The following is a 25,139-nucleotide window of genomic DNA, read 5'->3' on the forward strand; positions in this document are numbered from 1 at the left end:
TGATTTTTTTTCACAAAGCAGGCTATTTGATCGTTATCACATTGTTGTTTGTTGAAGTTTGCTATGCTATTTCTTGAAATTTGTGAGGTAGTAAAAGGCACTATATAAATACAAACCTTTTGTGTTAAGTTAACAAAATGAATCAAGGAAATAATGGATTCTAAACTTAGAAACAAATCTATATCATTTCTGAAGAATAATTGTTTATTACCAATCCTCTAAATTGTTGTCTGGCAACCACAAGTAAAGGTTTACTCTGTCCTCTTCTTATCTAGAACCTTGTCCAAATCTAAATTTCCCTACAACTTTAATGATCTTTGTTCTGGGGCTTTCATCTTAAGTAAAGCTGTACAAAAACATACACTTGACAGACAGGATGAAACAATTGTTTTAAAGTAGACAATACAACTAGCCTGATCTCTGTTATTTAAGTACATCCTTTCTCAACAAGGCTCAGGAGAAATTGAGGACTGCAGATGCTGGAGATCAGAGCTAAAAATGTGTTGATGGAAAAGCGCAGCAGGTCAGGCAGCATCCATGGAGTAGGACTATCAACGTTTTGGGCATGAGCCCTTCTTCAGGAATTCCTGAAGAAGGAGCCATTCCTGAAGAAGGGATCATGCCCGAAACATTGATCCTCCTGCTCCTTGGATGCTGCCTGATCTGCTGCGCTTTTCCAGCAACACATTTTCAGCTCAACAAGGCTCAGTCAAGGTTTGGACCTTCTGCAGGCAACATTTAGCTTTTTCACCCTTCAGGAAAATATAATGACCATTTCTGGACATGGACCAGAGATTCCTCACGGTATCTGTCCCACTGTTGAACTATCTATCATTGAACATCTTGGTTGTTTAACAATTGAACACCATCACCTCTATGTATTTAAACTCTAACAGCTTTAAAATGTTGTAATGGCCCATTGCACAGTAATACTGATGTAGACAGAAGTCCTAATTTTTGACTGAAGCCCATCTGAAGAAATATAAGTAACAGGATTCTCAAGGAACAATGGAGTAATGTGGTGCTTCACTCAATTTATTGCGAGACATTTTCTGATGCTCTCTGGGAAGCACAGGGTCAGGGAATCAGCTCTGCATACTCACTGACAGTGGAAGTGGCTGCCATCTCCCTCTGTCAAAGGTAGGCTTTACCTACAAAATACAGTATGCTTGAGTACAACTCCTCTATGGACATTAGTTTGCTGAGAATTATGCTCGATAAACACCTTCATGGAATGAGATTGAGTTGTGTTTGAATCTTCAGTGTATATTATCAGGCAACAACAGTAGTTGCTTGATGCCATCTCTAGAGGATTTCATCTTGTTATAGAAACCATTTCTAAAGCTATAAAAGTTCTTAATAAAACTGTGCAAGCCCTCCCCCAGATTCAGCAGAGAAATATGCTTTATATTGTTCATTTTCTCAAGCACTCATGATTAGCAGGAATTTAAATAAGACTCTCCATTTGCTTTTCACTGGTACCATCCTAATTTGGATTACAGGATTATTGTGGTTTCCTAGATATTAGCTGTGAAGAATAGCTATGCTGTCAAATCATCGACTCACTTCGAAACAAACAGCAGCAGCAAAGAGCTGTTTGTGACTGTTCCTCTTGTATCAAATACTGGAGATTAGTAATTCAAGTGAGTTGAGAGAAACAGCTAGAACACACTTTGATAAATTTCTCTGAATTTAAGTATGTCTCAGGACTGAGGTGAACTATTTTAACCTGTTAAAGGATTTTGTATTATATATTTTTTAAAACAAGTCAGTTGTTGCTATGGCTATGAACAGCTAACTCTGAACAATTAGTCTAACTTATTGCAAAGCTCAAAAACTGAAACTATAAAAAAACATGCAAGTCATTCATAAAAATCATAAATGCTGGAAACTGATTAACATTCTAAATCTCAAAGATTATGGAATCTTTCAGCTACAGCTCTGGCAGAATAAACGTTTCATAATTTGACATTCTTATCTTTTACCCCAGCTTTACGCAGACTACAGCCTTGACTAATTGTAATCAGAATTTATTATTAATGATAAAACATTTCTTCATTCTGATGACCGAATTTTATGGGCAGATGTGTATAAAGTTAAAATCTGATTCCTGAACCTATTACCATAAGCAATTCCAGTCACAGGATTATGTTCAATGCATCAAGGACATAGGTCTATATTTTATATTGAACCTGCTGCTCCAAATAAGTGTACTTAAAGTAACAGGATTTACTAGCGTCCAAACATGATTGATAGTGAATTAGCAATTCCAATATTAATTCTCTGGAAGCAAGTTGCAAGGTTTCACTTGAGTTAACTGACATGGCATACAGTCCTGACTGGATTTATTTCATCTTAGTCCCCAGAGTTTCAACGTTGAAATAGATACAGCAGCTCAGTGAAGTTACGGATCTTTAAAACAAATATTTAACAAATAATACTCAGTGGTACAGAACTTTATCTTTGTTGAAAAAAGGGACATGCTTTCAAAGCTTTTCATTGTGAGCTCATCAGGACAAATTCAATAATTCTGAATTCAAAAAGGAGGAATAATTTAACAAAATTAACACTCTTATTAAACAAAAGCATGGAGGCAATAGTTCCTTGCTCATACCTCAATTAATCAGAGTTGCCAACCAATCAGCATCCTTTATTATGCAACATAAGTTATTAATCCCTTTGAAATTTGACATTTTGGCAATTTGTGTGAGTTCTGATGTGTGCAAGATATAAAAGTTAATTACATAAAATTGCTATTGCTGAAAGTTGCTGAAGCTATTAAAGGTAAATTGTCTTGATTTATTAATCTAGTTATCTGCCTTATGCTTAAATATTGAAGTTCTCATTGCACTTGCTCTGAAGTAGAAAGCAAGGTGATTTTTTAAAAAAAGTGTCTCCATTACTTTGCTATTCTGCATTCATTTAGTTTTTTACTTAAAAACACCATCTCTACTGGTTTAATTGAGACCTGTTTTACACTGGACAATTGGGAAGCTCAGGAAAACTCAGATTTCCCTTCTGACTTTGGGATAGGCAAGCACCACTAATTCAGAATCTGGTTTCCAGCATCTGCAGTCATTGTTTTTACCTAACAACACAAAGTGGCCAAGCAGAGGCTGATAGCCATGTTCACTACCCATGAAGATGGCCTCAACCAGGACCTTGGGTTCATGTCATACTACAGGTAACCCCACTGCACTATACACTCTCTCTCTCACACACACTCTTACACACTCAGACACTAACGCAGACCCTCGCTCATACACAAGTTCTCTCTCATATGCACACACATACACCTCCCCCACACACACACACCCATGCACGCACCCTCTCACAGGCTTATAGCCAATTACACTCACACACACTACCAAACTTGCACACACACAAACACTCTCTCATTTACACTCACACTCACATGCACATGCTCACTTTCTATCTCTTTCCTGCACACGTACACAAATATAAATGCACCCCATAAATGTATATTTGCAGAATTATATCGACAGATACATTCTATTTTGCTCAAAAAATGCACTATCTGCAGGCAGTCAATCTATGTAATATCTGCAAATTTTACTTTGGAAATAGAACCAGTTTGACTCAAGATTGGGACACAGACAGACCTCACACCTTTCGGGCATTGTCTGAGCTGAGATGTCACCTTTCGTTACAAAATCTTAAATTATCTTGAGATTGTGAATTAAAAGAAGTTCTGGGATTGACATATTAAAGAACCAAAACCAGCAAATCCATTCTAAAAGATGAAAAACTTAACAATCTAGGTTTGTTCAATATATCATTGTAATACTGTAATCTTTTGCAACAAATTCTGTGTCTTATGGTCCTGCTTCACAAACACCCGATGAAGAAGCAGCACTTCGAAAGCTAATGTTTCCAAATAAATCTGGACTCTAACCAGGTGTTGTGTGATTTTTAACTTTGTCCACCACAGTTCAACACTGGCTCCTCCAAGTCACAGATTTCCCTGGGCCAGCCAGATTTTGTGTTCAGCTCATATTCTGGGATGTGGAAATTAACATTAATATTACAGTTGTAAAGAGACTTATACATCAAGAATGACTATTAACATTATAATACCAAGTGAAACAGCCTAAATAAATTTTGCATAAAAATACAATCACTTAAATTCCAGAAAATGTAGGGTGTGGGTTGCACAGTTTAAATTGCTATTTGTTGTCATAATTATGTCAAAATTCATTTGTGTTAAGTATAATCTAGTTGAGTCTAATAGAGTAAATGTCTGAAGCACTGTAAGGATTGATTTTCCAACTTATTACATGAACAAATCTTTCATTGTACTTTATGATGTGTCTATGCATTGTTATGAATATCATTGACGGAGGTCGAGGGGAATGTCTGATCTAGCTCAGCAATGTCATCACTAGTGAAATCAAAATTTAATTATCCACAAAAAGCTCGAGCAAGAGGATGAAATAACATTTGATTTTTAACTTGCAAATGCATTGAAATTTATTTTACACTCTTTCTGGCAGGAGATTCAAGAATATTTGTCATAATAGTTTTTGTTTGTTGGTCAACTGATAATAACCCTACTATAAAGGTGATTACAACTGTTACCTGCTGTATAGTTGGTTGAATGACAGGGATAATCTGTTTCTGTCGTTCTGATAAAATGATAATGTCATCGATAGCCCACTGGTCATATCCCTCACCAGAATGAACAGGCTGCCACCAACGAAACCGTGTGCAAGCAGTCTTAGCAGAAGCCGGAAGTTCAAAATAAACAAATCTGTAGAATGAAATATAAATGATCCAAAACAAAATTATTTCTGTTTAATTTTATTATTGATCAGTATCTTTCTTTTCCCATTGCTCAAAAATGAAAAATCTAATATCTGGCCTTCTGGTTGAACTTTATCTTTTCCTTCCTTATGGGTGTAGATGCATGCCTTTACTTAATTCCTTACTCTGATGGAACTGCTGAATCCAGTAATACCCATTGCAAGACAGTATTGGCCCAAACCTCAAATGCTGCAGCAATGTAGCACAGCTGTGTCCACTGCCCGAAATATATTGATCTGTGGACAGCAGTGCTAATACCACATAGCTGAGGACTCTTGTGGTGCAGTGGTAACGTCCCTACCTCTGAGCCAGGAGGCCTGGGATCAAGCTCCATCTGCTCCAGAGGTGTGCAATAATGTTTCTGAACAGGTCAATTAGAAAATATCCAGACCACATGTGGCAAACATAGCTTCAGCTGAAGCAACAGCACTTCATTTTTAATACAAAGCAGAAATGAGAGCTGGCACTGAAAGCAGGACTTTAGCATAAAGTGATGTTGGTCATGTTTCTATGAAAGATCTGAGGAAAGTACTTTTGGAAAGTAACTTGGTGCTGCACGGATGCAATAATACCTGGTCTCATAATTTCTGAGATCCTTGGCTCAACATTTCATCACTTAACAGTAACTAAGAATACGCATCAAATAGACAGAGTTGAAGAGTATATCATCCATGATCGACCTAAATGCCAGAACAGGTTCCAGGGATTGATATCTTCAGTGTATGCTTCATTGACTAGATAAAATAAGTAAGGCATGAGAATAGATGTGCGTCCTTCCTGAGTCATACCTGGGTTGACTGTAGTCAGAAAAATACATTTCTGAAAGCAGGTGCCAGGTTATACCGCCATTGTTGCTGTATTGTAATAAAACACCCTCCTCTCTGCTGTCTGGTGTGTTGCAGGAGCCTGTGTTCCCTCCAATCCGAATGTAGAACTGGATAAAGTCCACCCACTGTGTGTCCAAGTCCCAGCTGACCAGCTGCCTCTTCCCATTCTGCATGAAAAAGTAAAGGTGACACACTGTTAATGTTATAGAATCTGATTATTTTATTTTTGTTTAATATTGTTAGAGCACTCATCCCAATGTACAGAAGAATTGCTGGGAAAATTACTTACAAAATGTAGAGGGTGAAAAAATATCTAAGGTATTTGTTCTGTGCAGAACATGAGAAAGCAAACCTGTAGTCTTGGACTAGATCTCAGAGGAAGGTTTTCTTTCCTTCATCTCCAAGACATAGAGTACATTTTAGATTAAATTAGATTACTTACAGTGTGGAAACAGGCCCTTCGGCCCAACAAGTCCACATCGACCCACCTAAACGCAACCCACTCAGACCCATTCCCCTACATTTACCCCTTCAACTATCACTTCGGGCAACTTAGCATGGCCAATTCACCTAACCTGCACATTTTTGGACTGTGGGAGGAAACCGGAGCACCAGGAGGAAACCCACGCAGACACGGAGAGAATGTGCAAACTCCACACAGTCAGTTGCCTGAGGCGGAAATTGAACCCGGGTCTCGGGCGCTGTTCTGCTTACCTCCCACACCTCAGTCGAACAGTTATCCTTCAGAACCTCAACAGTGGGTGCAGGTCCTGAGTTGACACCCATATTTTACAGGATGGGCTACTAGAGATGCATATTCTGTGTGATCTTCTTTTGCTTTATCTTGGGTCATCAGTCTAACACTCTCATCGCCTGATGGGGTCACTGAACTCAAGATGCAAGTTATTACGGGATCTACCATTTGTTTGATTTCATTTAAACATCTCAAAATGGTGTAGAAATTCTCATGTTATGGTAAAACCACTTTCTTTTTGAACAGATACTTGTTGTAGTTGTATTGAATGAAGAGTGAATTACCTCTGAGAAGTAGAGTGATGAACCTGAGGAAATGACTCCACACCCTTGTTCCGGTTTGACGATTTGCCCACCAATAACTACCTGCCAATCATTTTTTATCACAGTCTCATTCTCAAAGTCACATGTCACTGTTGAAGGTAACATGGCCTCTGGCTTACAGGCAGATCCATGATAGCCTGGATCACATCTTTAAGGTAAGAAAACAACAATCTCAGGGACTGAATTGTGACTATGCAGTTACACATTGTTCAAATTAGTGGCGTTTTAACTTAATTTTCTCTAAAAAGATGATAATACAGAAATTTGATGAAATCTCAACAACGTAAACATAAATACTGTCTGATAGTTACACAAGCAAATGAGTGCACAACTAAACCTCACAAAATATGGAATAAGATAATGGTATTTGGGTATAAGTTGCCCTGTCATGGCTTTACTTTGGTTTCAAGCACTAAAAAGATTCTTCATAAATTCTGAGATCCTTGGTTTAACATTTTATCGTTTAAGAGTATCTAGGGGTATGCATCAAGTGGGTAAACGGAGTTGAGGATAGATCATCCATGATCAAACTAAATAATAGAACAGGTTCAAGGGACTGAATGATCTATTATACTTTTTATACACAGGCACAATATCAATATTTATACATTATTACATCTACATACTTGCAGAGTCCATTATGACACCAGCCATGTCCATTACACATTTCAGGACATTGTTGACCAATATAAATATCATCTAATGCCCATTCATCTTGAACCATATAGTAACTCTGGCTCCAGCGAAAACGTGTAGCACTTGACCTGAATACATTAAAAAGGAAAATATTACTCAAAATAATTTTATTTATTTATTAATTTTAAGAATAGATGGTGAGTGTGAGAAAATGTAGAGACCACTAGATGTGAAGAACTTGATGGTAACACTAGTCATTGTTACAAAGTAAAAGGGAGATTTTTTGAAATGGGAAGCAATGACATAGCATCACAAGAGTCGGCCCCCAGAATCTCAGGCCAATCCTCTGAAGACATGAATTCAAATAATCATGAAAGGAATTTAAATTAAATTAATAAATCTGGAATTAAAAGTAATCCAATGAAAATAACAAACCCATTATCAATTGCACATAAGGGGAAGAATCTTTGCCTGTCTGGCATGAAAGTGACTCCAGAACCACAGGAATGTGGTTGATTGTTAAACGCCCTCTGAAATTGCCTGGCCACTCAGATTGAAAAATAGTAATGAAATTGGATGGACCACCCAACACCAAACTAGGCACCACCACTCCCAAACTGATGGGTCAGTACTCCTTCATGTTAATTACTAAATGGAAGAAGCACGGGTACAGAATTTACATGAAGGGCATTTATCACTCAGTAGCACCACTCCTGACTGAACTGTCTGAGTCCTATAGGACATTGCTGCAGGTGAAAAAGGAAACAAGAGGGAAAAACTTACTTGGCATTAGTATCAGTGGACGTGACCACAAAACCATGAGACATGAGGAGTTCTGAGGTGAATAACTCACCTCCTGACTCTCCAGCACTTGTCCACCACCGACAAGGCACATGTCAGGAGTGGAAATGGATGAGTGCAGATCTAACAACAATCAACCATCCAGAGCAAAGCAATTCACTTCACTGGTAACTGGTATTCATCATCACAACATTCACTCTCTTCACTATCAATGGATACAGAAATGGTCACCGACTACAAGGTGCACTACAGCTCCTGTTAAAATACCTTCCAAACCTGTGATCTCTACCACTTAGAAGGGCAAAAGCAGTACCTGCAAGTTCACACACCACACATCATACTGACTTTGAACAATCTTGCCATGACTTCACTGTCACAGGAACAAAATCCTGGAACTCCTTTCCATACAGCATTGTGGGTATATCTACACCCCATGGACTGCATATGCTTCCAAGTCGAATAAATTTCTCCTGATCATAGTCAAGCCCAAAACTCTGATAAAAGAAGTTAAATCTCAACAAAATAAATCCCAAGGTTCAGCATTGGCTGAATGATGTTTTCCTGTATCAATGAGTCCTGTTTGTCAAATACTGCATTTAAAACTCACAGATTTATAATACTCTAATTGAAATGCCACTCAAAATACATTATTTAGCAACTAAATTTATTTTTTGGAAAACTGACTCTTGTCTCCCCACGATGTGTGCGGCTTCCAAGACTACATTTCTTTTTGGGATCTCTTATGTCACTTTTAACATTCCTTTGTGGTCTGACTAACTGAATATCTGGATTAGTGGTGCTGGAAGAGCACAGCAGTTCAGGCAGCATCCAACTCATCCCACACGGACTCCAGACCACCTTTAAACCAGCAGAGTTCGGACCCGAACAGGACAAACAGTACAGACTACAGATTCAAAAACACCAGCAACAGTTCTCCTTCAAGATCCTCCGCTCCACGCTTGCAGCAATGCGCCGGCACCTAACCTCTCTCCAGTCAGCCCTGCCTCAGCTGAGGGCCACACTCTCTCAGAATTGCAAAGGACCCACTCTGTACTACATCCTCAGGAGAATTCATACTCTCAACAAACAGTATTTCAATTCCATCTCAAACATCAAAAACTGTAAGTACAACAAACTTTTATCCACCCACCTCCATAACCAGCGCTCCTCAAACATTCCAGAAGATTCCCCTGGCCTCGGAAACTCCATTAGCCATGCGGCTGACGCAGCTACCACCCCCATGCTGCGTGATGATGTCACTTCCGCCCCCATCATGGCCACTCCCACAGCCACTTCCGGCCCTCACATCATCGCTGATGCCACACGCTCAGTGACTCCCGCCACCCCTACTGCCATGATCACCACCACTTCCGCCTCCACCAGCGCCACTCACCTGCACTCTGCTGACACACCCCCCACAGACCCCATTGTCACTATCCCCACACCCCAGAACCCCGAGGGCAACATTACCCCAGCTCATGCCTCCACCCCCATTCCCCCCACCATCACACCCACTCCAGGTACTGGCTCCGACCCCACTCCCAGCTCCACACCCACACCAGATCCCAGCTCCCGGCCCTGCCGAGTTTTCACCATCCCCCCCAGACCTCCCACTCACTGAGGATGAACGATCAGTCCTCAGCAAAGGACTCACCTTCATCCCCCTCCGTCCACGCATCAATGAATTTAATACACGACGTGACATCGAACAATTCTTCCGTCGCCTCCGCCTCCGAGCTTACTTTCACAATCAGGACTCCCGCCCACCTTCCGAGGACCCCTTCGCCCACCTCCAACACACTGCATCCACCTGGACACCCCGCGCTGGCCTATTACCTGCCCTCGACCTCTTCATTTCCAACTGCCGCCGGGACATTAACCGCCTCAACCTGTCGTCCCCCCTCCCCCACTCCAACCTCTCACCCTCACAACGTGCAGCCCTCCAATCCCTCTGCTCCAATCCCAACCTCACCATCAAGCCAGCGGATAAAGGGGGCGCAGTGGTAGTCTGGCGCACTGACCTCTACACCGCTGAAGCCAAACGCCAACTCGAGGACACCTCTTCCTACTGCTCCCTCGACCATGACCCCACCCCCCATCACCAAACCATCATCTCCCAGACCATACAGAACCTCATCACCTCAGGAGATCTCCCACCCACAGCTTCCAACCTCATAGTCCGGGAACCCCGCACTGCCCGGTTCTACCTCCTTCCCAAGATCCACAAGCCTGACCACCCTGGCCGACCCATTGTCTCAGCATGCTCCTGCCCCACTGAACTCATCTCTACCTACCTTGACACTGTCCTATCCCCCCTAGTCCAGGAACTCCCCACATACGTTCGAGACACCACCCACGCCCTCCACCCCCTCCAAGACTTCCGTTTCCCCGGCCCCCAACGCCTTATCTTCACCATGGATATCCAATCCCTCTACACCTCCATCCGCCACGACCAGGGACTCCAAGCCCTCCGTTTTTTCCTCTCCAAACGTCCCCAACAGTACCCTTCCACTGACACTCTCATTCGTTTGGCCAAACTGGTCCTCACCCTTAACAATTTCTCCTTTGAATCCTCCCACTTCCTCCAGACCAAAGGCGTAGCCATGGGCACACGTATGGGCCCCAGCTATGCCTGTCTCTTTGTTGGCTATGTAGAACAGTTGATCTTCCGTAATTACACCGGCACCACTCCCCACCTCTTCCTCCGCTACATTGATGACTGCATTGGCGCCACCTCGTGCTCCCGCGAGGAGGTTGAGCAATTCATCAACTTCACCAACACATTCCACCCTGACCTTAAATTTACCTGGACTATCTCTGACACCTCGCTCCCCTTCCTGGACCTCTCCATCTCCATTAGTGACGACCGACTTGACACTGACATTTTTTACAAACCCACTGACTCCCATAGCTACCTGGATTACTCCTCTTCCCACCCTATCTCTTGCAAAAATGCCATCCCGTATTCCCAATTTCTCCGCCTCCGCCGTATCTGCTCCCAGGAGGACCAGTTCCACCATAGGACACACCAGATGGCCTCCTTCTTTAGAGACCGCAATTTCCCTTACCATGTGGTTAAAGATGCCCTCCAACGCATCTCGTCCACATCCCGCACCTCCGCCCTCAGACCCCACCCCTCCAACCGTAACAAAGACAGAACGCCCCTAGTGCTCACCTTCCACCCTACAAACCTTCGCATCAACCAAATCATCCACCGACATTTCCGCCACCTCCAAAAAGACCCCACCACCAGGGATATATTTCCCTCCCCACCCCTTTCCGCCTTCCGCAAAGACCGTTCCCTCCGTGACTACCTGGTCAGGTCCACACCCCCCTACGACCCACCCTCCCATTCTGGCACTTTCCCTTGCCACCGCAGGAACTGTAAAACCTGTGCCCACACCTCATCCCTCACCTCTATCCAAGGCCCTAAAGGAGCCTTCCACATCCATCAAAGTTTCACCTGCACATCCACCAATATCATTTATTGTATCCGTTGCTCCCGATGTGGTCTCCTCTATATTGGGGAGACTGGGCGCCTCCTAGCAGAGCGCTTTAGGGAACATCTCCGAGACACCCGCACCAATCAACCAAACCGCCCCGTGGCCCAACATTTCAACTCCCCCTCCCACTCTGCCGAGGACATGGAGGTCCTGGGCCTCCTTCACCGCCGCTCCCTCACCACCAGACGCCTGGAGGAAGAACGCCTCATCTTCCGCCTCGGAACACTTCAACCCCAGGGCATCAATGTGGACTTCAACAGCTTCCTCATTTCCCCTTCCCCCACCTCATCCTAGTTTCAAACTTCCAGCTCAGTTACTGACTCCTTGACTTGTCCGACCTGCCTATCTTCTTTTCCACCTATCCACTCCACCCTCTCCTCCTTGACCTATCACCTTCATCCCCTCCCCCACTCACCCATTGTACTCTATGCTACTCTCTCCCCACCCCCACCCTCCTCTAGCTTATCTCTCCATGCTGCAGGCTCACTGCCTTTATTCCTGATGAAGGGCTTTTGCCCGAAACGTTGATTTCGCTGCTCGTTGGATGCTGCCTGAACTGCTGTGCTCTTCCAGCACCACTAATCCAGTATTTGATTTTCAGCATCTGCAGTCATTGTTTTTACCTAACTGAATATCTGGATTATTGACTTTAAGGCAGCTAGGATATGTCACACTCATGGGATAATCTCAGACTGGTTTTCAAGGTCAACCACTTAAAAAAGTTCAAATGATTATAAGTGGACGTAAGAACATGCTTTTCCCAGTCAAGAGCTGGATAATGTAATAACATTTGATTATTAATATTCAAAACCCTAATGTGATAATTAAACTCTGTTTGTAAAAAGAACTGTCTCTGACAGCTGCCTGCATCTCATCAGCAGGTCTGATATGCAAATATCTACAAATAAAAACAAATTCATTTTCATAAAGCAATAGCTAATGCAATTTGTCTAAGCTGCATTTGATTCATTATCTGATTGGAAGACAAATGGCAGGCTTAGTGCAGCAGTTTTCATTAAATGTCTTGCAACTGCTTTATGAAATTGGTGCTGAGATTAAAAAATCCCTCCTGACATACGTGTACATGTTTAAACACCAATTTTCTTTGTAGTTGGAATGTTTTCACTGAGATACTGAAGAATTGTGCCTTTCAATCAGTGTTAGACAGAAACTTGTTAATTTTTTATGGCTATTAAAGAGATTAAAAATTCATTTGAGTCAATAACAGCTGTTAAGTAATTAAAATCATAGTCACAGGTTGGGGAGGAGCCAATTATAGTCCATTTACCTGGAGTCTTTCATTTCACATTTGCAGATTTATGTGAAGAGCCAGTTGGTGAAAAGACAGTGATTCATTTTGCGTTTGGCCCATTCCCAAGGATTAATGCTTGCAATGATTTCCTTACCATGTTTTCTGTTGTAGGGACACAGTTACTCTTTTCCACTGTGGGAACTCTGAGGAATGATAAACACTGGCAGAGGTGAACTCCTGGCAACTGGGCATGCTGGGAAAACATTCCTGCAGGAAAATATGTCAACCCAGAAAATATCAAGATGAGCAAATCCACATGCATCTGTTAAAAGGCTGTAAATATATAATTTTGGAATCACCGGATTAATGTTGATTCAAAGTTTGCAAAGTCAAACTGAACATGTAGCTAGAAGAAAGCTGCAGGGCAAAGATTTGGATTCTTGAGGTTTTGGGAACAATTCTGAGAAAGATGATATTTGTATGAGCTTGACAGGTTGCACCACAGTGGGACTGGAACCAGCATCCTCTCAGCGATGTTTGCGAATACATTGGGCAAAGCCTTAAGCTAGAATAGCAGGGGGATAGAAATCTGAGCAAAGAGGCAAAAATGAGGGAAACAGAAATGGAAATGAAAATTAAAGTAGAAAACAAAGGAAACTAGTGCCATATTTGAAATAAATGTGTAAAAATGTCAAAGTCACAAGTTTAAAGATTTTATCTCTGAAGATTAAACATTTGCAATAAGTTATACAAATTAACAGCACAAATACTTCTAAACGGGTACGACATGATTATGATTATGGAAACATGGCTGCAGGGTGACCAAGACCAAGAACTGAACATTTAAGGGTATTCAATTTTTAGGAAGGAAAAGCAAAAGAAAAAAAAAACAGGTGTTAATAATGAAAAATGAAATCAGTGCAGAAAGGATGTTAGCATCAGAAATGTAGATATGGATTCACTTGGGGAAGAGATAAGAAACAACAAGGTGCAGAAAACGTTAGTGATAATTATCTATTGGCCTCCAAACAGTAGTGGTGAGGTAGGGGATGGCAATAAACTGAAAATCAGAAAAGCATGTCACAAGGGTGTCACAGTAATCATGGGTGACTTTAATCTACATACAGACTGGACAACCACAATTGTACAAGATGATTTTCAAGAACGGTACTTGGACGAAGCAATTAAGGCACAAGCTGGCCTAGATTTATTTTTGTACAATGATAAGGGGTGAATTAATAACCTTGTTGTCAGAGACCCTTTAGGAAAAAGTGACATGATAGAAATCTTCACTGGGATAAAAAGTGAAGTAGTCCAATCCAAAATTATTGCCCCAAATCAAAACAATGGAAAATATTAGGGTCTGAGGGGTGAGTTGGCTGTGATAGACTGGGTAATTTGATGTAATGGCATGACAGTGGATAGGCAATGGTTAATACTTAAGGAACATGATCAGTAAGTTTGCAGATGACACAAGATTTGTAGAAAAGTGAATAGTGGAGAAGGTTATGTAAGATTACAAAGAGATCTTGATCAGTTGGGTCAATGGACTGAAGAATGGCAGAGGGAGTTTCATTTGGATAAATGTGAGGAATAGCATTTTGGTAAAACAGACATTGACAGAATTTAGCTGAAAATGTGTTGCTGGAAAAGGACAGAATTTATACAATTCAAAATAGAGCTTTGGGAAGAGGGACAGAGTAAGACAGAGACCTAGGGGGTTTTGGTATGTTATTCTTTGAAATTTGCATCACATATGGACAGGGTGGTTAAGAAGGCATTTAGCATGCTTGCCCTCATTGCTCACATCTTTATGTATAGGAATTAGGACATTATGTTGAGGTTGTACAGGATGTTAGTAAGGCGTCTTCTGAAGTACTGTGTCTAATTTTGGTCTCCCTGTTATATGAAGAACATTATTAAACCATAGAAGGTTCAGAAGACATTTACCAGGATGTTGCTGAGAATGGAGGGTTTCAGTTTTTAGGAGAGGCGAGATAGGCTGGGACTTTTTTCACTGGAGCATACGAGGTTGATAGTGGTTTATAAAATAATGAGAGGTATAGATAAGGTGCATGGCAGGAGTCTTTTCCCTTGAGTGCAGGATTTCAGAACTAGGGGCATATTTTTAAGGTGAGAGAAGAAGGATTTATAAAAGACGAGAGGGACAATCTTTTTACACAGAGTTGTTTCCATGTGGAATGAACCTCCAAAGGAAGTGGTGGATGCAGGTACAGTTACAACGTTTAAAAGACATTGAGGTAAGTACATGAATAAGAAATGTTTGGAGGCCTATGGGCCAAGCGCAGGCAGGTGGTGCTAGTTTAGTTTGAGATTATGGTCAATATAGAATTGGCAGCACAGTGCTCAATAGATAGCACTGCTGCCTCACAGCACCAGGGACCAGCCTCGGGCAACTGTCTGTGTGGAGTTTGCATGTTCTCCCCATGTCTGCGTGGGTTTCCTCCGAGTGTTCCGGTTTCCTCCCATAATCCAAAGATGTGTAGGTTAGGTGAACTGGCCAAGCTAAATTGCCCATAGTGTTCAGGGATATGTAGGTTAGGTGCAGTAGTCAGGGAAAATATAGAGTAATAGTGTAGGGGAATGGGTCTGGGTGGGTTACTCTTTGGAGGGTTGGTGTGGACTTGTTGAGCCAAATGGCCTGTTCCCCCACCATACAGATTCAATGATAGACTGGTTGGACAAAGGGATCGGTTTCCGTGCTATATGACTTTATAACAAATACATGCATTGCAACAACTATATCTTTGTTTTGGGAAAACAGCACAGCAAGAAAAGTGGCCTAACTATGGCTAACCAAAAAAAAAAGGAAAGATAGTATTATACCTAAAGAGAAATTATATAAAGTGCGAGAAAAAGTAGCAACCTTGCAGATTGGGAGCAGTTCAGAATACATCAAAGGTGGACAAAGCACTTGATTATGAGCTGAAGAAGAGTGAGAATAAATTTGCAAGGAACATAAAAGTACAATGTAAGAGTATTTATAAGTAAGTAAAAAGAAAAGAATCAGTGCTGACAAATGTAGATTCCTTACAATCTGAATTGGGAGAATTGATAATAGAGAACAAGGGAAAGGCAGAGCAACGAAACAACTACTTTAGTTCTGTCTTCACAGAAGACAACATGTATAACTTGTGGAATTGAAGGAGATTAGTATTAGTAAAAAATAAAAAGTGCTGGAAAGATTAAAGGAACTGAAAGCTGATAAATCCCCAGGGCCTAATAACTTTCATCAGACTGATTCCTGGGCTGGCAGGTTTGTCTTACTAGGAGAGATTGGGTCAACTGGAGCAGTAGTCACTGAAGTTTAGAAGAATGAGAGGTGATTTCATTAAAACATATAAAATTTAAACGGGGCTGCACAGACTGCATGCAGAGATGATATCTCCCCTCTTGGGATTGGGGGGGCTGACCACAAAAGGCTATGGATTGCAAGTCACTGAATATATTTAAGAACAAAGTAGATATATTTCTAGAGGCTCAAAGCATCTAGGGATTTGCGGAGAGAATTTAGGGGTATAGTGTTAAGATACAGGATCCCTCATAACCACGCTGAATGGTGGAAAGGGCCTACCCCTGCTCCTATTTTCCATATTTCTAAATTTTGACACCACAGAGAAAGTTCTGAGAATGACAGGATCAGTGCGTGGAAATCGTAAGATGCTTTCTGGCATTATTTAGTGTTAGCTATGACAAGATGTAGCACAAGGTTCAGGATTGAAAAAGCATTGAAATACAATCTAGGGTCTTAACATTCATGACATTGCACATAGTCACCTTTCATTAGCAATCAATAAAAAAAGTGTTCATCCTGCTCCACATATTTCCATGCAATTTATATAAAGTTTGTTCAATAACACAGTTCAATCAAAATGTATGCCCATTTAACTTTAGCAAAGCTTAACATTGCATCTAATAGTTCCTTTTGAAAAGATTATGATAAAAACTAAAATGAAACTCTACTAATTTTGAACAGTGACAGGAATGATGGTAATTCAAAGTGGGGTAAACTCAGCAATCTCTTCCACTTTTGATGGAAATACTTCTTGAGCAAGAATTGTAACTGTGCCTCAATTTTCTTCAAAGAAAAGTATGCTAAATTTATCATTTAATTATTTCTTTTGGAGAATTTAATATTTTTGACTTTTAATGGATTGAATTACTTAAATAAAATCAAGTGAATCAGTGCATGCTAGAAAGTTATTAGGTGGGAGCATGAAGATCATGATGTGTAATTATACTACAACTATACAGGACAAACTTGTTTGATTGTCTGGTCTCTGTATCATTATTTGTATGTTCCTATAAACTGCAATTTTATGACTATATCACTAAGCAACTCACAAAACTTTAACAAACTTATTTCAAATATTTACCTCCTGCACAAGGTGCCAAGTCAGGCCATGGTTGGTGGAGTACTCCAATCTGATTTGGTTGTCCACATGCAGTGTAAACAGCTTCCCACAGCCCATCACAAGGCTAAACTGCAACATATATGAGGCCCCAATTTGCATGGACTGGGTTTCAACATAGCGCATGCTTGAACTGGTTTTAGAATCTCCAGTGAAACTGTGGCAATGAGAAATAAAGAAACATTAAATGGATATAATTGCTGGAATGAAACTAAAGACAGAATTCTCAATAAAGTAATTCAAGAAACTGGATTGTGCAGTTGATTGGTCACTGATCTTTCAGGCTATGGGTTAAAATCTAAACCAGAATGATTGATAACTATCTTCTTTTCCATTTGGTTGGAAGGCATTTTCATGAAATAAATGTTGATCTGTCCAAATCCAGTTCCTGGCAGATATAATCAAAAATGCATGGAACAGTATTATTTTGGGACTAATTGCAATCTATTGAGACAAATTACAAGTTGAATGTGACAGGAAATAGAAAAATACTATTCAGATGCAACAGAATATGTCCTCCAACAATTGGTGCTGAGGTACATTATTGCAACAAACTTTAGTCTCTTTACATCCAGTTAATACTTAAAATGTTGTGGTGTAATGGTATCATCACTAGGCTAATAATAATCACTTTAGGGACAGGAGTTCAAATTTCCATCATTGTTAGTTGGTGGAATTTAATATCAACAAATAAACCTGGAATTATAAAGCTAGTCTCAATAATGGTGACATCATGACAACTATCATCAATTGTTGTAAAAAAATCTAGTTCACTAATGTCCTTTGATCTAGATGCTCACTCGCCTATCCTATCGCCTTGCAAGTCATTCTGTTCACTGTATTCCATTTCCAGCATCGCTGTTTCTTATTAACAACCCAAAATGTTCACTTGCAAAATAATAGTTACATGAAAGCAACTGAGAACAAATTATCTCCAAGGTTTCAGTTTCTCAGTAGCTCTGCACTAATGACTTGGCATTGGTCACATTTAGTTTGAGGTCTGGGTCATTTATAATGTTTAGCTCAATCGAAGGAAAGTTATTTAATCTAGTCTGTTCCTTTCAAGCCAATGTTCACACTCTGGTCGAAGTAAAATAGACACATCCAATAATCAATTTGTAGGTAACTATGGAGCAAGTATCCTTGGACTAGAAAAGCAATTGTAAATCTCTTGCTTCTGCTCTGGGGAAAAAGCCATCTTAAATCAAAAACAGTGTGACATGAGGGGCTTTCTTTCCTTTCAGTGCATTTGATGCTTTAACTTTGAATTGTGATATTTGTAACATAACTTTGTGTCTTTTTGTTCCTTCTTTCCTGAGCTGTCATGTGATAAGTGCATTTGACATGAAAATTATTACTGAGTACAAACAAAATAGATATAGTTAATAGAAAAATTGAGGTTTGAGGATTTGCAACTCTTAATAATTCAGGTCTCTGAGGTAACAATATCTCCACTTGCTTGGGGTATCATATTCTATTGGGAAAGGCGATACTTTAGTGGACAAAGTTAAAAATCACACAACACCATGTTATAGTCCAACAGGTTTATTTGGAAGTTCACTTAAGAACAGTTTTTACCACACGGGAATTTTTATTATAAAGCACAAATAGTTTAGAACAGTTCCTGTTTTTTGGTAGGTAGAACAATAACATTTCCAGAGGCTAACTGCATAGATGCTTTATCTATTCTCCATGATGGGATTTGTCTCAATGGCATTTTTTGGCTGCAACAGAAATAAGTAATCACTCTTTGATGTGCAGATTAGCTATGCTGACCAGATAATGGTTCAGAATAATTCCAACATCACAGGTTCAGTTCTTATTTTATTTGAAGTAGACTTGGGCCTTGCTCCTCATCCAACCTCTAGAGGCACAAGGTAATGGGAAACTACCATTGATTAAAATAAAGCTGCAAAGGAAAATGGTTTAGGATGACATTGAGCCAAGGACCTACCTTCAGGCAGAACACACATAACTTGGCATCACTTTTGAAAACAGAAACAACAGGACATGCATGGTCACAGTAACAGACAGCTGTGATTTTCATATTTAACATTCGTGTTTAGTTTAAATGTTGCATGCCCAGTTACCAACAGGGCCATTTTTATAACCTTTATTTGAAAAGTTCATTTTTGTGAGAACTTTGAGAATGCTAGCCATTTTTCTTCTTTTACACAATAAGAAGCAATGAAATGCAGACTGAGGTAACTCAGGTTGTCATTCAGTTCAACAGGATGAATCCTCTTGATTTTTCTTTGTTTTAGCGGGGATGTCATATATTTGTGATGTCCTGAGTCATTACTACTGGCTCTGGTCTGTGTTGCTTTCCCTGTTATAAACAGGATCCCCACATCCTAATCCATTTGAATCACACTATCACAGATAACTTTGTGTTACTATCACCAAACACATGATACAATATTTTTTAACATCAGGCTTAGCTGCCCATCTTACTATCATTGATATTTGTGTTAGTCAGTGCCACCACTGAAGAACTATAGTCTATAGCTTTAAAAAAATCAAAACTCAACAATGCATGTTTTATAAAAAAAGGAAAAATATTACCATTTTAACAAAATTAAATCAATTGTGGGTTTTTCTAATTGATAAAATCTTTAACACCATTCAAATCAGTTACCACCTTTGCCTCGTTGCCTATCATAATCCTATATTGCTTTTATGGATTGTCTAATTTGTTTTTTGCAGAATGAGATGACATTATTGATGAAGGTAAATTTTTTTTTTGGAAACAGTCCCGAGCATGAAACGCACCTTGACCATGCATGCCTCAGGAGAGTTCCAAACCTCAGTTTTTGCTAAAATTGCCCATAATGTAATCTTTGTCCTGCAAGGATAGCAGCAGAATATCCTCATAAAGAATCATTTATTTCCAAAAGTCACATTTTGATTTCCAAATTCAGTGCCATCCAAAGCAGACTCAGACTAGAGAAATGTTAAGACAGAAATTTTACTGACTGTCTTGATCCATTTTTCTTTGCCAGAGATGCCTCTCTATCCAGGAGAAGCTAGTCCAATGTCTACATAAGAAACTTTCCTGGGATCTAAAGACAGAAGTACCCACTGCTGCTTCTCTGACTCCAAAAGGAACTTAGACCCTTGTTGTGGAGAAGGCAGGTTTGGGTGAAGTACAGTGACAAGGGTCCACTATCCTTTTGCGAACAACTTAGGGCAATGTAGTGAAAGAAAATCAAGCCTCACAATTTGCTTAAGAACATTTGATAAGTTAATTTGTTCTTCCATTTTCTGTGGTCAATATTCTCTGGAGGTGGATTCCAACTCAGGAGATAGCTTGTATCACATTGTATCATTGAGCGCACGTCCGCTATTTTCAAACCAATCTATTTAAAATAATATTAAATAATTTCTTAAATTAGTCATAAGCCTAGTTCAATGAAAAGAAATAAATCATTTTAAAACCACTAGTTACAATACAAGTTAAATTGCAAAGATAAGTTTTGCTTCTGGAAGTATCAGATAACTGTAAACTTGACCTTCTGTGCGTTATCTGCTTGGCAGGAGAGCTTTGCAGTGTAATTACTTTATTATGACTTTGCAGTCTAAAATAAACCCAGGATAATTTAATCATATTTGTTTAAAATTTAAATAATTTATGAGCAATTTAACTGACTCCAAATTTATGGCTTCTTCTTTGGTGAAGGAAAGTGACTGATGGAAACATTACACATGATTAGACACGTTTCACTTGCTGCAGTAAATGAGATAGGGAATAGTCTGCACTGAATGATAAATCATCTAACCCAAGTTCACGCAATGAAGAAAACATTGTCAATCACTCCCCTGTGACCAACACAACATTGCACCTAACTCATTGCTGTGGAGTTGCCAAGAGCACACCAAATGGAAGCCCAGCTGAGATCAGCTAACATTAATTAATTTAACCACTAATCAGTTAGATAGTGTGAATTGGTTTGAAGATTTCCCATGGGATAATAACTGGCAAGGTCTATGAAGGTCATCAGCCAAATTCATTGCATCTCCACCAGTTCCATCACCCTCCCCATTAACCTCTTTGCATACCTGTTTTTCCTTGAGGCTATTTCTAAAAGCATAGGCTAAAAAGTTAATGTTGGCATTTCAAAAATTCCTGCTAGCTAGAAAATCTGAAATATTTCCTTACTTTAATTATACAGAATTAATGAAAATCATATTTCTATTTTATTGGACTATTAGCAAGCTGTAATTTGAAAACTAGATATTAAGTGGTATGGAAAGTGTAGTAACAAATAGATCTTATTCAAAATTTGTATAGAATAAAGTAAAAATCTTTGCATGTTGATTTGTTTTAAAGAAACACAATACATTACCATTGTAGAATATCTAATAGTGCATCCAGAAGTTGATTGAGCCTCTGGAGAGAGAAACAAGAGCACACTGATTCCTCAACACCATCCCTGCTCTTGTTCATTTTTCCAGTGTCATAGGAATTGAGGGTGGCCAGGCTGCCTACCCACATGTGGCAGGTGACCAAAACAAGTCATTAACAGGCTTCAGTATGCTCTTAAAGGAGACTTGTTGGGATTTTCCAGTAAGCTTCCAGATCTCAACAGGTAGCAGAGTTCTGATACTTGGAGGTGGCCTCTCAGTTGCAGACCAGTAGGTCAGTTCTTCAGGCAGGCCTAGATGTCCTTCCTACCTGCAGAAGTACAGGCGCCACTTCAGTATCCAATGTGTTATTTTTAAAAATGGGAGACAGTGTACCTCCCTGATGAAAGTCCTGTCCCTGCTTTCCATAAGAAGTTATTTTCCTCAATATATTCCTCTTTATGTCCATTTTATAAGCCCAGATCAATCTGAATAACTCAAGGTGAGGATGATGTGAACAAAATTAGAAATTGCCTGAAACATTAACTCTGCTTTCCCTCCACAGATGCAGACCTGCTGAGTTTTTCTAGCAATTTTTGATTTTATTTTTGATTGCCAGCATCCACAGTTCTTTGGCTTTTTGGCAAGGATGATGTTTTTTAATACTTCAAAATGTTTTGCTGTATTTAGTTAATCATAAAATCTGCCCTTCAGAGCTGTTGCAGTATTCTCATTCACTGTCTAAAATATCCAGTTTAGATGTACTTAAAATATATACAGTAATTGAACCAAATGATAAACACCTTTTTAACATTTTCCAAAATATACCAAATTGGCTGAATTCAGTTTTTGGCATATTCAGTCTGCTTAATGAAATATCAAAGCAACAGGTTTTACTTGTGATGTTATCCCAACATTTCTTTCAAGCACATGAGGCAACTGGGAGTGCTAGTCGAGGATTCTCTAAAGGTAAACATGCAGGTTGAGTCTGTGATTAAGAAAGCGAATGCAATGTTGTCTCTTATCTCAAGAGGGTTGGAATATAAAAGCAGAGATGTACTACTAAGACTTTATAAAGCTCTGGTTAGGCCCCATTTGGAGTACTGTGTCCAGTTTTGGTCCCCACACCTCAGGAAGGACATACTGGCACTGGAACGTGTCCAGCGGAGATTCACACGGATGATCCCTGGAATGACAGGTCTAGCATATGAGGAACGGCTGAGGATACTGGGATTGTATTCGTTGGAGTTTAGAAGATTAAGGGGAGACTTAATAGAGACGTACAAAATAATACATGGCTTGGAAAAGGTGGATGCTAGGAAATTGTTTCCGTTAGACGAGGAGACTAGGACCCGTGGACACAGCCTTAGAATTAGAGGGGGTCATTTCAGAACAGAAATGCGGAGACATTTCTTCAGCCAGAGAGTGGTGGGCCTGTGGAATTCATTGCCACGGAGTGCAGTGGAAGCCGGGACGCTAAATGTCTTCAAGGCCGAGATTGATAGATTCTTGTTGTCTAGAGGAATTAAGGGCTACGGGGAGAACGCTGGTAAGTGGAGCTGAAATGCGCATCAGCCATGATTGAATGGCGGAGTGGACTCGATGGGCCGAATGGCCTTACTTCCACTCCTATGTCTTATGGTCTAACTGCAGCAGAGATTAGAAGTCCATTGACAATTGGGTCTTGGGTCTTATTATTTCCAACAGTGCAGTTGAGTTGTGGATAACATTTTGATGAAGGTTACCTGTTGGGACTATCACCAAATCTGCTGAGCTAGCCCACAAGTAAATTCTTGGAGGGCTGCAGGGCTCACGAGGGTTGGATGGAGCTGAAGAAGCAAGAGTTCTCCTCCTGACTGTTCACTAAAATAAAAGGAGAAAACTAAAACCTATTTGTTCTTCACTGGTTCCTTTCAAAATGACTGATCAGACCATGACAGGCCTGCAAAAACTGAACACTGATGCTCAGGTTTTGGCCAAATTTATCATCAGTTTCCTAAAATGGGCATACAGGTCCCTTGCAAATGCTAATCAGGAACTGATCACCCTCTGGAGAACTGCATGATACTCTCACTGGAAGCTATTGCTTCCAGGGCAGATTGAGTCTAGGTGATTGTGCCTCAAATTGGGATTGGATGTACATTTTGCATGCAAGCAAAAATGCACATTGAGAAGCAATTTTGCTCCAAAGTATTCTAAGCACTACTAAATGACTGAATTGTGAATGAGGTAGGGAGAAAGAAGGGAGCAATATGTAAATGAGACACACATTTCCAAACGGAGAGACAACTCAGCGGAATAAACTGGGAACATCTGGCGAAGCTGGTTGGAATAATGGTCTGTACATTCTGTTAAACCAACCTACCTCTTCCTGCTTAAAATGTGTACACCCAAGCTCATGACCTCAAAGGTATGATCAGTCTTATCATGCTCATGCACATGCTTGCCAGAAATAACTTTGAGGTTCTCCAACTCCATTTCACACTAGATTATTACAGGAATCAGGAGTGAAATGAGAGACTTTCATTTTGATGGACTCAGTTGGAGTCCATCCCAGAACACGACAATGAAAGGATAGAGCTTCACCTGGGGCTCAATTGAAAACAGTCATAAAAGAACCCAATACACCACAACGCCAATATATTAATATATTTAGGTGGATATCTACAAGAAGAATTTTCAATCTGTCACACATCTGGAAAACTGACATATAATTAGTTAACTGATCAACAACACAACGGGTAAAACATAGCCCAATGTAAAATGTCATACATGTAACATTAGAAAACTGTAAGCTCCTTTGTTTCAAGCAGCCAATTAAATAATTCTCAAGTATTAAGCTGAAAGAAAACTAACCAAACTGTAACAATGGATAAGTACAGCTCAAAATTTATTGGTTTAATGCCCGTTTAATGTAGGTACTTGAGTAGAAAAGATGCAAAATGGGAAATGCACTGTGATATTCAAAAAGATTACAATGAATGGGAAAGATGGGAATTTGTCTATTTTGCAATCAGTGGTTGCACTTGAATATTTCTGTGTTTGCAAACAGAATAACTCCTTCAACAAAACATAAAATCTTGGCTCAAAAAAAAAGTTCACTTTTTGAAGAATAATTCACAAGCTTCCTGCAATTCCTGAAGTGTATCTTTGAGAAGAAGCATTATGCAGCAGCATTCATCAGAAAATGAACTATAGCTTATTCTCCAAGTTGTTTTAAAATAAAATTGATGAAATTCATCATTCTTGACAAGTTGTCTTCCAAACCTTGAACAGTTATATAGTTGGCATGGTTTTAAAAGTTAAATATGCCTCAGGATGTTGAGAATGTTGCAGAGATAGTGCTTAAGATCTACTGACAGGACTACATCACAAACACTGAAGTCTGGGAAACAGCCAACTTCACCAGCATTGATGCTATCCTCCTTCAAAGCTAACTGTG

General features: G+C 40.0%; 1 protein-coding gene across 1 annotated transcript in view; it reads right to left on the reverse strand.

The window, feature by feature from the left end:
• LOC140466901 (reelin-like) overlaps positions 1–25,139 on the reverse strand; it is a 371,462-nt gene that overhangs the window by 123,602 nt on the left and 222,721 nt on the right. The window contains exons 21-26 of the mRNA XM_072562696.1: positions 17,318–17,510; positions 13,075–13,187; positions 7,355–7,492; positions 6,690–6,876; positions 5,613–5,818; positions 4,600–4,771 (exon numbers count right to left, since the gene is read on the reverse strand). Coding sequence (XP_072418797.1) covers positions 4,600–4,771; positions 5,613–5,818; positions 6,690–6,876; positions 7,355–7,492; positions 13,075–13,187; positions 17,318–17,510 — 1,009 coding nt within the window. The remainder of the gene's footprint in view (positions 1–4,599; positions 4,772–5,612; positions 5,819–6,689; positions 6,877–7,354; positions 7,493–13,074; positions 13,188–17,317; positions 17,511–25,139) is intronic.

Source organism: Chiloscyllium punctatum, chromosome 44 (genome assembly GCF_047496795.1).
Source record: "Chiloscyllium punctatum isolate Juve2018m chromosome 44, sChiPun1.3, whole genome shotgun sequence".
NCBI lineage: Eukaryota > Metazoa > Chordata > Chondrichthyes > Orectolobiformes > Hemiscylliidae > Chiloscyllium > Chiloscyllium punctatum.